The sequence below is a fragment of the Crocuta crocuta genome, unplaced genomic scaffold (genome assembly GCF_008692635.1).
Source record: "Crocuta crocuta isolate KB4526 unplaced genomic scaffold, BGI_CrCroc_1.0 scaffold675, whole genome shotgun sequence".
Lineage (NCBI taxonomy): Eukaryota > Metazoa > Chordata > Mammalia > Carnivora > Hyaenidae > Crocuta > Crocuta crocuta.
Window position 1 is genome coordinate 2,056,291 of NW_027528796.1, and position 15,544 is coordinate 2,071,834.

Here is a 15,544-nt window from a genome sequence, read left to right on the forward strand (position 1 = left end):
CACACACATAAAATGGGTGGGGCTGTGGGTGTGTTCGTGCTCCTCCGTGGGCCCGGCCGCCACCGCCCGCGAGGTTTGGGAGCAGCGGGAACTAACCCCCTTCTGGCTGTTTCCTTCCAGCCCTGGAATTCTCCTGCTCCTGTTGGGTGCTCTGCAGGCCAGTAAGTTCAGGGGGCTCCTGCTTGGGCTGGGGATGTGGGTGCCACCTCACCACTGCCCTCCTGGCCTTTCCAGGGTCCCTAAGGGAAAGCTGGGCCCCGGGGGGAGGGTAACGTGCGGATGGAAGGCCACGAAGGGGCTGCTCGTGCAGCCGCCGGGGCTCTTGTGTTAGTGCGCGTTTACCGAAGGCAGCTTTCCAGCCCGTCCGTGTTCCAGACGAGCTGGGGCTGCCGGTTCCTCTCGGCCCCTTGGCCCCTTGGCCCCAGTCTGCCCCGAGGAACCTCCAGGGCCACCACCTTCCAGAAGAGCAGAGAACAGCGATTGGGCACCCGGCTGAGCCTTCCAGGCCCTGGGGCTCAGCAGGGGCACAGGCATTGCGCGGCGGCACGGGCGGGCCCGGCTCTGGACCCAGCGCGTGTGCGCACGGCGGTACAGCGCTGACACTGCGGGACTGTTTTCTTTAAGTGTCTGAGTTAAAACAAACAACAACTTTTTACTCTGAATTAGTGATAAACACCCAAGAAACGGCCCACACCGTGCAGAGCGGTCCTGGGTGCCCACCTCTCCCCCGACTTCTCCCGCAAGGGCAGAGATCCGCGTCGGGCCGTGCAGCGAGCGCTTTCCAGAGCTGTCTGAATTTCAAACACGCTAGCACGTTCCTACATCTATTTGATTAACGCATTCCATTTCTACGGAGAGGAGTCAGAATAGGTGTTTGACCCTTGCTACCCAAAAGCCTCCCTCCCCCTCGTCGGAGGACCTTTGCGGGCTAGGCAACCGTGGCGAGTCAACTTCGTGCTTTCTGACCACAGCAGATATTCAGGAGAAAGAAGTCAGAGCGCTGGTGGGCAGCGACGTGGAGCTCAGCTGCGTTTTCCCCGGAAGTCAAACCTTTGATCTAAATGACCTTTATGTGTACTGGCAAATCAGTGTCGTCGGCGGACCGAAGACCGTGGTCACCTACTACCTCTCCGGGAACAGCTCCGCGGGCCACAAGGACAATCGCTACAGGGACAGGGCCCGGCTGTCGCTGGAGCGCATGACGCGCGGCGACTTCTCTCTCCGTCTGTACAACATCACCCCCCAGGACGAGCAGAAGTTCCACTGCCTGGTGTTCAGGAAATCCTTGGAGTTAAAAGAGATTCTGGATGTTGTGGTGACGTTACACGTGGCAGGTAAGACCTCGGCAGCTGACGGGACCCAGCCCACCCCGGCCTCCGTCCCAGAGGAAGTGTCATTGAGGCCCCCCCTCGGCTCGTTCGCCCGTGTCTTCCGTAGAGAACGCCCGAGTCTCTGCCCGCGAGGTTCTGTCCAATGAGGGGGAAGCTGAACTGGTTGAAACGTCACTCAGCTCCTGGGAAGTTTTCTGTGGCCCGAGGTCACGTGGTCTCACAGAAGAACCAGCCCCCCCCCATCTTGCCATCTTGGCCTTAAACTCTCCGACTCAACTCCAACTAGATGTTCTTTTTTTTTTTTTTTAATTTTTTAATGTTTATTTTTGAGAGAGAGCGAGAGACAGAATGTGAATGGGGTAGGGGTAGAGAGAGAGGGAGTCACAGAATCTGAAACAGGCTCCAGTCTCTGAGCTGTCAGCACAGAGCCCGACGCGGTGCTTGAACTCACGAACCGCGAGATCATGACCTGAGCCGACACCGGACGCTTAATTAACTAAACCTTCCAGGCACCTCTCCAACTAGATGTTCTTAATGAAATTAGGAGAGAGTGCTGTGAAGCCCGCAAGGAGATCAGAATTTAGGAAGAAAATTGAAGTCCACCAAGGACGCAGCTCGGCAGAGAGACGGGTTGTGTCCCCTGAGATGGCCTGCAGGCCTTCCGTGTCACTGGAGGGTCACACGAGCCCCGCCTGCTCAGATGGGGGAGGGGGTGCCCGGCTCAGAAGGCCTGCCCGGGGGCCGAGGGGCCAGGGGGAAACGGTGGCGTGTGCGGGCTGCCCGGCCCACGGTCAGGGGCACGCTGGGCCGCCTCCCCGCTGACCTGGCCCTTGGCACCTGTGCCCCTCCGTTTCTGACCTTCAGAACCTGCCTCCCTCACCACCCATCTCCCCCTCCTGCAGCCAACTACAGCATGCCCGTGGTCAGCGCCCCAAGCAGCGCCTCTGAGGACAAGGAGCTGACGTTCACGTGCACGTCTATGAACGGCTACCCGAGGCCCAACGTGTTCTGGATCAACAGGACGGACGACAGCGTGCTGGACGGGACCCTGCAGAACAACACCGTCTCCCTGAATGCGCGAGGCCTGTACGACGTGTTCAGCGTCCTGACGATCCCGTGGACCCCCAGTGCGAGCGTCGGCTGCTGTATAGAGAACGTGCTCTTGCACCAAAACCTGACGGCGACCCCCACGCAGGCAGGTGAGGTCCCCCGGGGTCTGCCTGCTGACGCCAACCCGAGCCCATGGGCCGACGGTGACTCGGGGGGGCTCCGAGGCAGAAGACGGCTGAGGCCGGCAAGGTGGCCGGCAGTGGCCGCTGCAAGCTGGTAGGAAGGGGGTGGGGGGACAGGCAGCCCTTGATGACGGAATCCACCACGGCCGCCGAGGGCAGGCATGGGGCTGGGCGCTCAGAGCACGTTGCTTCACTTAATCTTCGCTCTCAAGCTCAGGGAAGGTGACTCATTTCACAGGAGGGACTGTGAAGGAAGGGTGTGTGGGGCCAGGCGGTGGCGGCATCAGGGTTGAAAGCTATGGCCCAATCTGAGCCTGCGCCCTGGAGGGGCCGGAGCGCACCTGCCGGGACCCGCCCTCGGCGGCCTGGCCGCAGGCTCGGGGCTTCCCCGCGGAAGCAGTACAGGCAGACGACTCCTCCCCAGAGGCCACGGGCTCTCTCAATCTGCGTCCCCATCACTAGCGTGGAGATGACAGGTCCCCCGCGGGTGGAGGTGGGCGGGCTCCATGGGCCCCCCACGCCCCGCAGGGCCCCGTGCATGTTGCAGGGGGAGCAGAGGTCCCGGTCCCGGCCTGTGGGAGCCCCAGTGGCCGTGGTGCAATCGTCCGGAGCACAAGCCCCCTGAGTGTGGGCCCTGAGCCTGCGAGGGTCACTTGCTTCGAGGCTGGCTCTGCCCCCCAGGAATCCTTGAGGGGCTGACATCTTCCACCATGAAATCAAGGCGCGGCCTTGTGACTCAGGGATCACGGTCTCTCTGCCCAAATGGACCCAGACAGGGCCATACTCAAAAGCCCGCCTCTGCCCACTGCCTCCCAGCCAGCGGTCTCCCTGGCAGGCGGCCCCGGCCACAGGTGGAGGGGAACCGGAAGGTTCTCTCAGGGCTGTGGTGTCGGCCCCTGCGCTGTGGGTCGGCTGGGAAGCCTGTAAAAGCCCCTGTGCCCGAACCTGTAGGATTCGCACCGCTGGGCTAACTGGGCACCAGGACGTGTTTAAAAGCTTCTGGATTATTCTAAGGTGCATTCAAGGCCTAGCCACTGCATGGTTTCCCCCAGTTTGGAGACACATGGGGCATTTGTCACAAGCTTCCCTTCCTTGTTTGCCCGGGAGAACCACTTTCCAAGGGGCTAAGCGATTGCACGTTAAGACAGGAGGTATGAGCCCCTCATGCATGTTCAGGGTTGGGGGGGATGCAAAATGCTGCAGCCACTTTGGGAAACAGTGTGGCGGTGCCTCTGAAGGTCATCGCAGCATTTCCGTGTGAGCCAGCAATTCCGCGCCACGGTGTGCAGCCGGCAGAATGGAAAGTGGGCTGACACACTTGTACACAGATGCTCACAGCAGCAAGGCTCAGTCAGCAAACAGCGAACGATGGACACTTCCGTCCACGCGCTGATACCCACTGATAGGCGGACGGAGCTGGGGGACGCTGTGGCCAGCGGGGAGCCAGAAGGGACCCACGCCGTATGATTGCATTTAAACAAAATGTCCAGAATAGGTCGATCCTTAGAGACATGAGTGGGGGCCGGGGCGGGAAAGGCAGTGGCTGTCGATGGGAACAGCGTTTCCTTCTGGAATGATGGAGAAGCTCTAGACCCAGGCAGTGATGACAGCCGTGCCCCGTTAGAAATGTACCACATGCTGCTGACTTGTTCACCGCGTTAGGTGACTTTCATCTTGTTGGGTTTTTTTAAAGCCATCTATAAAACTAAAAGAAAATAATAATAAGTGACATTAAATTGCATTAAGCATTTTTTTAAAATTGAAAGAGAGTCTGTGCTTCCCGCCTGCCCTGCCAGGTGCCGCCGGAAAGGGCTGGGGCTCAGGGTCTCGCAGTAGAGCCGCTCCAGGTAGAGCCACTCCCACAAGAGCCACAGATTTTAAGCATCACAAGCAAAGCCACGGAAGCTCTGAGGCATCGGTGTCTCCTCGGCCCACTGCTGCTCAGGATGGAGGGGTCCTTTCCTCCCCTCCTCACGCTCTAAGTCTTGCCTTGTTTTACTCTTTCTCATAGAAACGTTCACCGGAACCGAACACGGCATCACCGAGAGCCAAGCCGATCCCCCGAAGAAACAAGGCGCAGTCCTCAGCGCCCTTCTCGTGCTGGGCGTGGTCGTGGTCGTGGCCGTGGCCACAGGCTGGGTGTGCCGGAGCAGGTGCCCCCCGCGGGATCCGCGCAGGTACCAGGCCAGGCGCCGGTCATGGGTGGTTAGCGTCTGTTGTTGGTGGGAGCAATTTACCCTTTTCAAGACGCGTCAACGTTCTGCGAGATGTTGCCTTCCTGCGAAGTGTGGCTTTCATAGCATTCACATTCGTGAGTGCTGGCGGCTCCTCCCGCTCCGGGCCGTGGGTCCTGGACGTGGCCCCTGATGTCGTGGATGAGCCCGGCTCCCAGCGGGGGTGGGCGTGCCAGCTTCTGAATTTAGAGGTCAAGACAGGGCTCGTTTCTCTGGAGGCCGAGCTGCCTTCGGTCCTGACGAGGCTGTTGAATTCTGGCCAGACTCAAAGACAGATTTAGAACGGCTGGGTGTTGACCCTGCGAAACAAAGCAGAACTCCCAGAGGAGGCAGAAAAGTCCAGAACATGAACATGGTCACAGCCGTGTGAACCAGGGTCGTAGGGAAGTCCCTGGGTGGGGCACAGGGAGGTCTCCCCGGCTCGGCCTGGCGGGATCCTCCGTGGTGCTGACAGAGTTGGGTGTCTTCTGGGAAGGTGGGGGCACGGGGAGCGCTGGTTCCCCGATGGAAGTTTCCACGTGCTGCTGGAGTTTCTGGTCTGTTGCCAATGCCATCGTCCCAGAAATACTGCCCACGGCCCACGGCCCACGCCTATCTGGCCAGGCCCTGGGGAGGCGCCCCGAGTCCAGGGCACAGAGCATCTTAAAGCACCTGCTGAACTGGCCTCTTACAGAGCATCTTCCCGCAAGCCAGGTGGCCCGAGGGACCTTCCCCTGTGGGTCTGTCCCTGCCGCGGTGCCCAGGGCCTCCGGGGACTCTAGAACAGGGCCTCTCTACCCGCTGCTGCCCCCGCCCCCCCTCCCCCCCTGAGAGTTTCTGGTTTGTTCCCACAGGAGCCAGGCTGCAAGACCAGAGCAGACGTTCTTCGGTGAGTTTGCCAAGAGGGAAGGGGGCCCGTGGACAGCAGGTGCCGGTTTCGCGAGCGGGTGGCTGGATGGTGGCTTTGTCAGTGTTGGCCTTTGGCAAGCTCCCCTTGGTGACTGGGAGATGGGTGTGGACATTTTCAGAGACACGATGAGCCCCTGGGGAAGGCGTGTCACACTTGTCCCCTTTCGCATGGAATCCTATCCCCAGATACACTTGCTGACGTTGGGTTACAGAATTTTCCAGACATTCACAAAAGCAGTGAGCCCGTGAGGATGACCCCCAGGCACGTCCGCCAAGCTTCACCCCTTCTCCCTGGGCTCCCTCCTCCCTCCGTTCCCCACCCCGCCCCCACGGGGGTCTCCGGGGAGCCCAGACACTTAGCCCTCTGTCACAGAACAGTTATTCCGAGAGGCCAGCAGCCCGCTGTCGCGGGAGCAAAGGGCAAGTGATTCCCACCCAATGTGGGAAAAGCGTCCACACACAGAGCCTCCAGTTTCCCACGTGGCAGGTGCCTCGGGCTGCAAAGAGCAAGGGGCCTCAGAGGCACCGCTGGCCTGCACTTGACCCACTGGGCACATGACCACCGCTCTCTGAGCCCCGTCTGCACCCCTGTGAGCCGTGCTCGTCCTGGGGGGCCGTGCTGGGCTGAGCCTGGTCACACCCGAGCCCCTGAGGCCACGCGAGCCAGCTTCACACAACTCGCCACAACCCTGGGGCCCATCTGCTTCTAGAGCCACTGAAGGGCCGCATTTGTGGGTGTTCAACGTGTTCGGTGCTCTGTGGGCACCATCCTCCGTCCCGAGAAAGCAGCCGCCCGCCCCCGGGAGGAGAGAAGCCGGCGCGGGGCTCCATGACGCTCTTTTCTTTTCCTTTCCAAGACCGAGTCTGACGAGAACCCCGCATCCGGCGCGTGGACAGGGTTTCTGTGAGATCCCACCCGGAGGAGCGGCGGACGGCAGCTTGGGAATTGACTCCGGCGGCCCTGGTGGCCACGAGGGACGGCCAGCCCCCACCGGCGCCTATGACAAGGGGGCTCCATGGACACGGAGCCTCTCTGGCCTGGAAGGGACACGTGGGGCCACGCCCGATCCCAGGGAGAATGTTCCAGGTGCCGCCCCAATCCTGGAATGAGGACCTTTCCGAGGGGCTGGCAGCGCCACCCACACAAGCGCCCAAGGGAGCGGGCTCCCCACCTCTGCTGCCAAGTGCAGGGGGAGAGGGTGCGAGACGATGGCTCTTCCCCCCCAGCCCCTGGGGCCCTCGGAACCCTTCTCGGTATCAAAAACGCATGGGGGTTTTGGGGGATGGGGGCTTTCTGAGGCCAGAGGAAGGGCGCCTCCTTTAGGAAGGCGAGAGGCATGCTCGGTCCCCTCCAGCACCTTCCCTGCCGGGCGGAGGTCACTCAGGGCTGGTGGTAGAGGCGCACGCGCAGGGCGCCCACCCCTCCTGCCCCCTGAGATGCAGGGGCGGAGTGTGTGTGTCTGCACGTGTGTGTGAGTGCGTGTGTCTGTGCATGTGTGAGTGGGTGTGTCTGTGTGTGAGTGGGTGTGTCTGCACGCGTGTGTGTATGAGCGTGTGTGAGAGAACATGTGTCTGCACGTGTGTGAGAGTGGGTGTATCTGTGTGTGCACGTGTGTATGAGCATGTATGTGAGTGAATGCATATGTCTGTGCATGGGTGAGTGTGTCTGCACACACGTGTGTATGAGCATGTGTGAGTGCATGTCTGTTCCCACGCGCGTGTGCATGTCCAGAATGCAGGGACGGGTCAACACTGCAAAACTCCTGAAAGACCCCCTGGGAGTTGGTTTTTCTCCAGGACCTTCACTGGGAGGGACCCCTGACCTCGTTTGTTTTGGTCAAAAGCTGGATTTCCTGCTTAAAACGCACCGTGGAGTTGTTTTGAGAAGGCCGTCTGCTGCCGGGGCCACGGTGACCGGAGCGGGGCACAAGCAGGGACGCAGAAACTTGCTCAGGCAGGACTGGGGACCCACGTCTCCAGCGGACCTGCACTTCACCACGTGGCCAGCGAGGGCCCTCACCCTGGCGCCGTGGCGCACGCAGGGGGCGCTCTTCCCGCGGAGCGGCCGCGGTTGAAACTGCGGCCTGAGTCCCAGGCCACCCTCTGCACCTGTCGCCCCGGCCTCCTTGGAACCTGCACGGCTGTCACGCAGCCCGCCGGGCCCGGCGGGGGACCGGAGATGGGCGGTGGCCCAAGTCCACGCAGGGGTGTGCGGCCCGTGGCCCCGACCCTCGCCGCGTGGTTTCCGCGCCATTGCCCCGTTTGAGTCTAGCAGCTGACGTTTCTGGACGGCTGTGCACAGGAGGCTGCCCATCTAACCCTGGTGAGCCTGCGGTCATTCAGCGCCGATGGGGGCGTGACGGGCAGAGCCAGGACCCGGCGCGGTGGGGGAGCGGAGCCCGAGACTTGTCACTGGACACCGCTCGCTGTGCGTGTTTGTGCTGGAACTGCTGGCCCGGCGGTCCCGTGGGTGAGCTGCGGGTGGCACCCACACTATACCCAAAGCATTAGGAGAGGCGTGCTCCCAAAGGGGGCCGAGAAGGTCGCAGACTGGCATCCGGAGCGAAAAGCAGAAGGGCCGCTTGGGTGCGGGAAGGGGGGGCGGAGCCGCCTGCAGCCTCGGGCAGGGACACCAGCACAGCCCCCTTCCCGGGGCCTCCCCGGAGCCCGGGCTGGGGGTCCCGCACCTCCCGCAGCCACACCCTGCTCACCGGGCGCCCACCAGACGGGGCAGAACGGGGTCTGGGTCCGGCTCTCCCCTGTCTGAGCGGACTCCTCCCTGCGGGAGGCGCGGGCGGCCGGCTGCCTGGACCCCCAGCCGCTCCCCCGCCGCGTGTCTGTGGGTCTGCCTGGACAGCCCCTCTCCCTCAGGCTGGAGGGTGCACGGTGATCCGCGCCCTGCAGCCTGGATGGCACTGTCCGCTTGTTACACTGTGCTGTGGACGGGCCGAAGGCCAATGTTTTCATGTCTGCTTCTGGAAACCGGATTTACAAGAATAACAGGATGCAAGTGGTGTGTGTGTCCAGTGGCTTTGGTCAGCGCAGCCGGCGCCTGCACACTCAGCTCGGCTCGTCCTCACTGTCGGCCCCGGGGGCTCCCTCAGTTAAGCGTCTGACTTATAGCTCGGGTCGTGATCTTACAGTTCGTGGGTTCGAGCCCCACGTCGGGCTCTGTGCTGACAGCTCAGTGTCTCACTCTCTCTCTGCCCCTCCCCTGCTCACACTGTCTCTCTCAAAAATAAGCATAAAAAAACCAAAAAACAAAAAACACCTTACTGCCAGCCTAGGGACCCTGTCCCTGTCCCATTGGTTTTCACTCAGGAGAGGTGTGTCCCGCAGGGGACACTGGGTAAGGTCTGGTGGCATTTTTGGTTGTCACACTTGGGGTTGCCACCGGCCGTTAATGGGTAGAGGCGCGTGAGACGGCCCAGCACAGAGAAGTAGCCACGTTAGAGGTCAGTGGTCAGAGTCAGAACCGCGCCTTCCGTACTCACCTTCCAGTGGGAGGTGNCCCCCCGCCAGTGGGTGTCTGGCTGGCGTCAGTGAGCGGTTCCTGGTTAACAGGTCCAGGCTGGGAGCCTCCCTCCCACTCAGCTCCGCTCGCCGCGGGCCCGACCACGCGGAGCCTGGGACCTGCCCGTCCCCGCGCCGTCAGAGCCTGGCCGGTAGGCGCCGGGCACTGCTGTGGCGCAGAGGCCCCGCCGGACCCCCGAGCCTTCGGGAATCCTGCTGCCCGCTGCACATCGCCGGTGCAGCGAAGCCCGCGGGGAGGCGGGGCCCAGGCCCGCAAACGCGGTGGTTCAGCGCTAGGGGAGGGGACACGAGAGAGCCGCCTGTGTGACCTGGGCATGTCCCTCCTCCCTGCACCTCGGACTCCCCTCCCGCGAGGTGCCTGCAGGCTCCTGCCGCTCAGATGCTTCCTGCGACCGACTGCGGCGACTGCGGCCATTCTGTGTGCGCCTCCTCCCCGGGGGAGGGCAGCTGTGGCTTTAGAGTGCCGTTCAGGCCTGGGCACCGCACGAGGAGGCCCCAGCGGCTGGCTGGGGGCAGAAGCCAGCAGGCCGGCTCCGGGCAGCGCTGGGGACCCGCCCAGCCGCACATCGGGTCTTCGCCCTCCTCCACGTCCGGCTTTCCAGAAGGAGAGAAGGCGGCTCTACTGATCTGATCTGAGACAATTCTGTCCTTGGAGACGGAGTCCACTCTGACCAGGCACGTTAGAACCCACGGCCCAGCCCGCGGGCCGCCGCTGCTTCCTGAGTGTTCTCTGACCCCTGCACAGCCCCCTCCCCCAGCCCCTCCTGCCCTGGCATCAGGTCTGCTCACTCCCCCTCTCCCAGTGAGAGTCCTTTTTTGTGAATCCAGGCTGGTCCTGCCTGAACCAGGGAGAGGAAAGGAGTTGGGGGGGGCGGTGACTGTGAGGAGGGGCAGCGCAGCCCAGCTCCCAATGTGGGGGGTGGAGCCCGAGCCCCAGGGCCCAGGGGGCTGTAAGCTGACAATCCAGGGCCCTCCTTCCCCCCTGTGTTCCTGCCACCGTGCTCCCTCCCCCTCCTCCCTCCCAGGGTCTTGGCCTGAGCGCAGGGCTGCACCCTCCCCTGGGAGAGTGTTGCATCTCCCTGTGCCCCCGACAACCCCAGGTCTGCGAGGGCCCATGGTGGGCTGCTGTGAGCAGGGCCCCAGGATGGCAGAGGACCCCTGTCCCGTCAGAGCGGTGGCTCCCAGGCTGGGGGGGAAGGTCAGCTAGAGGGGCCTGCGGATCTGCACTCAGGGAGAGCAGACACCACACGTGTGGTCCAAAGTGTGACCATGAACTGACCCATGGGGGGGACAAGGGGACAGCGAAGACTCCTGCTCTCAGATCCGGGCTGAGTCCCTCCCTCACATTGTCCTTGAGCCCAGAGGGTGACCAGGAGGTAACGGGCAGACACCAGGATTCAGCAAAATACAAGCCCAGGAGCTGGGGGCCCGGCTGGCAAGGGCCAGGTGGAGGCCAGGAGTCGGCAAGGGGCCTGGGGCCTGGCGGCTTAGGGACTTATTCTTCCTCCATCTGGAGGCCGCAGCCCAAGAGGAAGGTGCTGGCGCGCCAGGTCCCGTGGGCGCTCAGGGGAGGACCCTCACACACCCCTCCAGCTGCCAGAGGCTCACAGCCCCTCCTGGATGAGCGGCGCCCCCTGTCTGCTTCTCCCTGAGCCTGTGTCCTCCTCCTGACCCAGGCTGACCTCAACTGGACTCAGACTGGGGCGGGGGTGGGGGTGGGGACACGATTCAACCCAGTCCAGCGGCCCGAGGAGGAGAGGAAGAGGGAGACAGCAGACAGGGGCCAGGGAGCGAGTTAGGAAAGCGCAGAGGGGCCTGGGCGGGGGTCCACAGTCTGGCTGAGGTCCAGGTGCACTTGTGCTCCCAGGCCTGGGTCTCAGCCCCGTGTGATAACCCGCACGGTCACAGCCCGCATTCACTCCTCTGCAGGGAGCACCTACCTCGGGCACACCCAGCGCTGAGTCCCGGCCCTGACCCTGACCCTGCGCCGGCCAGAGTGCTGCCCTGCCGCTCACCCACTGCATGCATCCCCTTCCCGCGGTACCACTCACAGCCAGCCTCTAACGGTGGGGACTTGGGTCGGGCTGCAGTCCACACTGCAGCCTGCAAGGGAGGCTGACGGGGGGACAGGACGGCCCAGCCACACGAGACCCCCAACTTCCTTAGGGCCCATCCCCCTCCCTGCATGGGCCGCCCACCCAAGGACACGCACTCTGGATGCCCCTCCGCTGCAAAGAGTGCTGGGAAACAGGGCTGGTGCCTCCCAGGCTGAGGCTGGAGGAAGCCATGGTGTGGACAAGTCTAGAGGCTCACGGAGGCCAGCCTCTACCTGGCCAAAAGGAAGTCAGCCACCCAACTCTGGCTCGGGTAGAAAAGTCCCTGATTATATTTCGCCCCAGGCTCCAAAATCAAGAGGCGCTAGAGCCACACTGTGGTTTTTAGGGGACAGATAAGTTATTTTAAAAAATCACTTCCCAAAGAAACAAGGGTGGGGGATGGGTTGTAGAGCCTTGGATGTAAGGGATTTTCTCAGCTGTAAGCGAGGCAGAGCGACCACGCAGAGCCACGGCCCGTCAGAGGTCTCGGGGCCGTGCTGACCGTGAACAGTGCGTTTAAGGCCTGGTGTGCCCAGACGTGGCAGACACAGCCGTTCCTCCCCTAGAGGGGTGCAGTCTGTGCCCCGGACTCTGCGGCTCAGGCAGGGGTGTGTCGGGCAGGGGCTGCCGAGCCCACCGCTCGGGAAGGCGTGGACTCTACCCCTGCTGCCTGGCAGCCTGGTGCCCGAGCTCGCCACAGACTTTGCACGCTGCCCTCAACCCCGGACAGACGGCGGCTGGGGCTGTTTGCACAAAGGGGTTCAGCATCTTGGGTTCTCGGGCAAGTTTCCACTTACTCCTGCGACTGTAACCACCATCCGGAACCCTCTACTCGTGTTTTAAGAACTGATTGGGTTTTCTGTCCGTCCTCAAAAAAAAACTCCAAATTTGAAAAAGAAAACCAGTTCCTGTGATGGGGAAGGAAGACGACTCATGTCAGCACCTAAAAGCGATCGGTCCCTCCGGGGCCGGGTACAGGGTCCGGCTGGCGGGAGCCTGTGAGGAGGAGCCTGCACGGTGTCCTTGAGGACAGGGAACCCGCGTGGGAGGGCTGCTTATAAAACCTACTTAACGATGGAACTAAGCCAGGAACCCTCTTTCCTCTGTGATAAAATAAAGCATCAAGTGAAGGCTGGTAGTAACGTGAGCCAATAAAGGGCACAGGCAAAGAATCACTCATTAGGAGGCCTACGTCTGGGAAAGGCTACTGGCTGCAGACGGGGGACCCACGGCCGGGGGGGAACCACAATTGAGGAGGGACCCATGGTTGGGGGGCCCACAGTGGAGGGGAGACCCAAAGTCACAGAGGGGACCCACAGTCAAAAGGAGACTTGTGGTCAAGGGGGATCCCAGGTGGTGGAAGACCCAAGGTCAGAGGGGACCCACCGTGCCCCGAGTCCTGGGTTGAACAATCGTGACACAGAATCTGAGTGGCTGTCAACGAGGCATTTCGCTCGAGGACTCCCTGGAGGGCTGCCAGCTGGCGCCCCAGCCTGGAAGTCCTCGGGGCAGCGGGGCCTGTGCACCGGAGAGCAATTGAGGTGACCATTTGGCTCCGGCTCGCATTCTGGGCTTCGGGAGTGTGGCTCCGAGCCGCCCAGCACGACACGTGTGTTAGTCAGTGTGCACCTTCCGTGTGGCCAAGCACTCTTGACAAACATTGGCCAACAGCCACAGGGAAAACTGCAATGAAACCCAACCTGGTTAGAGGAAAAAGCAACAGACTTTTAGTTAAAATTACCTCCCTGAACTTCCTGTCTGTTTTGGGGCCAGAAAGAGGAAGCGACACTTTCATAGCCCAAGATGCCAGTTTGGAAAGGACCCTCTCGAACTTGCAGGGTTTCCCAGAGCTGGCCCCTGGCACTCCTTCCGGAACAGGGAGAACTGGGGGGTCTCCCCAGTTCCCACGGAGGCACGGCGCAGCTGGGAGCCAGGGCCCGCGACAGCCAGTCCTGCCCACTGGCTGGGCACTCTGCCAAGTGACTCAGCCCCTCTGTGCAAAATGGAGGCCTTGCCCGGAGCTCCAGGGCCTTTGCGGGGACAAATGAGAGGGCAGCCTCTTGACGGAACTCCTGGGGCCCCCAGAGAGGCTGATGGTGTCCCGCGTGGAGGTGGGACCAGTGAGGTCAGGGGAGGGGGCCCCACACCTCCCCGGGACCCCTGCTGTGGGCCTTCAGCCGTGTGCCCGGGGCTGCCCGCGGGGCCCCACCCAAGGGAGGGCCTGTCGGGGGCCACCAGCCGGCCAGGACGGGCGGCCACGCTCCGGGTCGGTCCCTGCCGGACCACAGGGTGTCCCTGGGCCCTGCGGTGTCGGCGGATATGATTCTCTGCGTCACTTGCAGATGTGAGCCCGGCGTCAGGTGGCCCGGGGCCGCAGCCGTACAGGGGAAGGTTTAGACAGGAAGCCATGGGCAACCGAAGCACACGATTACACAAATATACAAACCGGTGTTTAAATTGTTTGCATCAAATTCCACAACGCTTGCAATTTTTTTTTTTTCTGGAGAAAAAAACAATCCAGAACAGCTGGATTCCCTCCTCTAGATGCTCAGGCCCAACCTCCTGATCTCACTCCGCAAACGAGTCTGGGCTCGTTCGTTCAGACGGGAACATCTAAGAGATGGACCCCGAACCCTGCTGGGCCTTGGGTTCTGCTGGTGGAGCCTGGGGGGGGGGGGCGGGGGGGGGGGGTTCAGTCCATTNGTGAGCGCGCGTGCGCGTGTGCATGCGTGTGTGTGTGTGTGTGTGCGTGTGTGTGTGTGTGTCTCGCTCCCAGCCGTGAAAACAAGCCTCTTGCGTCAGGCCCTATTGTGTCACCTCTAAATCCACAACACCAACGGGGAGCATTTGCATGGTGACTTGTTAGAAGTCACAGCTCATCGCTCTGCATAACATTCGTTGCTCAGCAGAGCGGGCGGCTCGCCTTCCCAGCGCCAAGGAGGCCGAGCAACAGAAGAAAAAAATCCCAACACACAGCTAATGGCCGACTCTTCCAATTCCGTATTCTGGCCTCCTGCTGTGCTTGAGTCCCCCGTGCGCCAGCGGAGCCCCTGGGTGTCCCCCCACCCCGCCCCGCGGGTGCAGCCGTGGGAACGCAGGCTGGGATCGCATTAGGACTTCGTGGGCGCTGTTAGCAAAATTCCATCCCAGGCCGATGACGTCACAAGGTCTGGAGCAGGCACCAGGCACAGGGTTTTTAAAGCTCCTCTGGGTGAAGAACCCCAGGGGCCAACCCGGCCTGGCTCTGGGGACTGGGGAGCTCGGGACAGTCACAACCGCAGGAAGTCCCACCTCCCGACTTCACCCAGAGAGCAGGCCCCAGGGGTCTGTGACCCAAGGCAGTAAGTGCGTGGGGCCCGAGCCCGGGGCTGGACTGGCCAAGTTCAGCGAGGCACCCAGGGGGGAGGTCGGAGGCACCGGTCGCCGGCAGGGGCTTGCACGAGCTTGAACCCACCGGCATGGCCCCCTGTAGCTCAGTGCCCTGGGCACGGCGCCTCCGTGACGCGCTCCGGCCCCGCTGACCCCAGGCAGTGGGAAACAGCCGGTGGTTGAGGGGCTGCTAGCGCCTGCGGCAGTAAGTCCTGCTCTGGCTGCGGAGACGGGCGCGCATCACGGGGCCGCTGGGGGCTCTGCTGTGTCTGGGAAAGACACGGCCCGCACACACTGTGCTCCCTGTCTCTGAGCCCAGGACCCTCCCCGAGCTATTCGTCTGGATCTTCGCGTTTCCTGTCCAAATGTCCTACCTCGTGGAACACCGTTTGTCCAAAGAACCCTTCACACAAATTAGCCAAGGGCATTTTTCTCTAAATAACTACCCTCTAGGTGAGGCCCGGAGTTTGTGTGTAAAACCCAGGAATGAACGGTCAGGGTCTTTTTAGAATGTTGAACGGCTGCTTTCCACAGGACCAGCCCCCAAACCAAAGGGCTGCCGGGTCATCCACAGCTCTCCCCAGCAGGGGGGTCAGTTAGGTCCCCCCCCAGGGAAACCCCCAGAGATCACACTGCTGGCTCAAGAAACAGTCCTCGGCTCCTGGACACATCACTTTTGTGGCTTGATTTACAGTAGCTCCTTTGATAAGGGGAATTTCCATCAGTTCGTTACAAAGTGTTTTTGACAGCCTCTATTTTTAAGTCTTTCTGCTTAGGCCCTCTTTGTCTCTGTGAGTCCAGGATCCAAGTGCTTTCTCTTCTCAGAAACTGTCTGGTTATAGCACTCACGGGGGCTTTTG

At 62.0% G+C, this 15,544-nt stretch overlaps 1 protein-coding gene across 1 annotated transcript in view; it reads left to right on the forward strand.

The window, feature by feature from the left end:
- The window catches only part of ICOSLG (inducible T cell costimulator ligand), a 10,763-nt gene extending 1,862 nt beyond the window's left edge, over positions 1–8,901 (forward strand). Inside the window, exons 2-7 of the mRNA XM_077755427.1 lie at positions 121–161; positions 972–1,334; positions 2,234–2,530; positions 4,575–4,740; positions 5,631–5,665; positions 6,543–8,901. Coding sequence (XP_077611553.1) covers positions 121–161; positions 972–1,334; positions 2,234–2,530; positions 4,575–4,740; positions 5,631–5,665; positions 6,543–6,553 — 913 coding nt within the window. The 3' untranslated portion in view covers positions 6,554–8,901. The remainder of the gene's footprint in view (positions 1–120; positions 162–971; positions 1,335–2,233; positions 2,531–4,574; positions 4,741–5,630; positions 5,666–6,542) is intronic.
- The last annotated feature ends 6,643 nt before the right edge of the window (positions 8,902–15,544 follow it).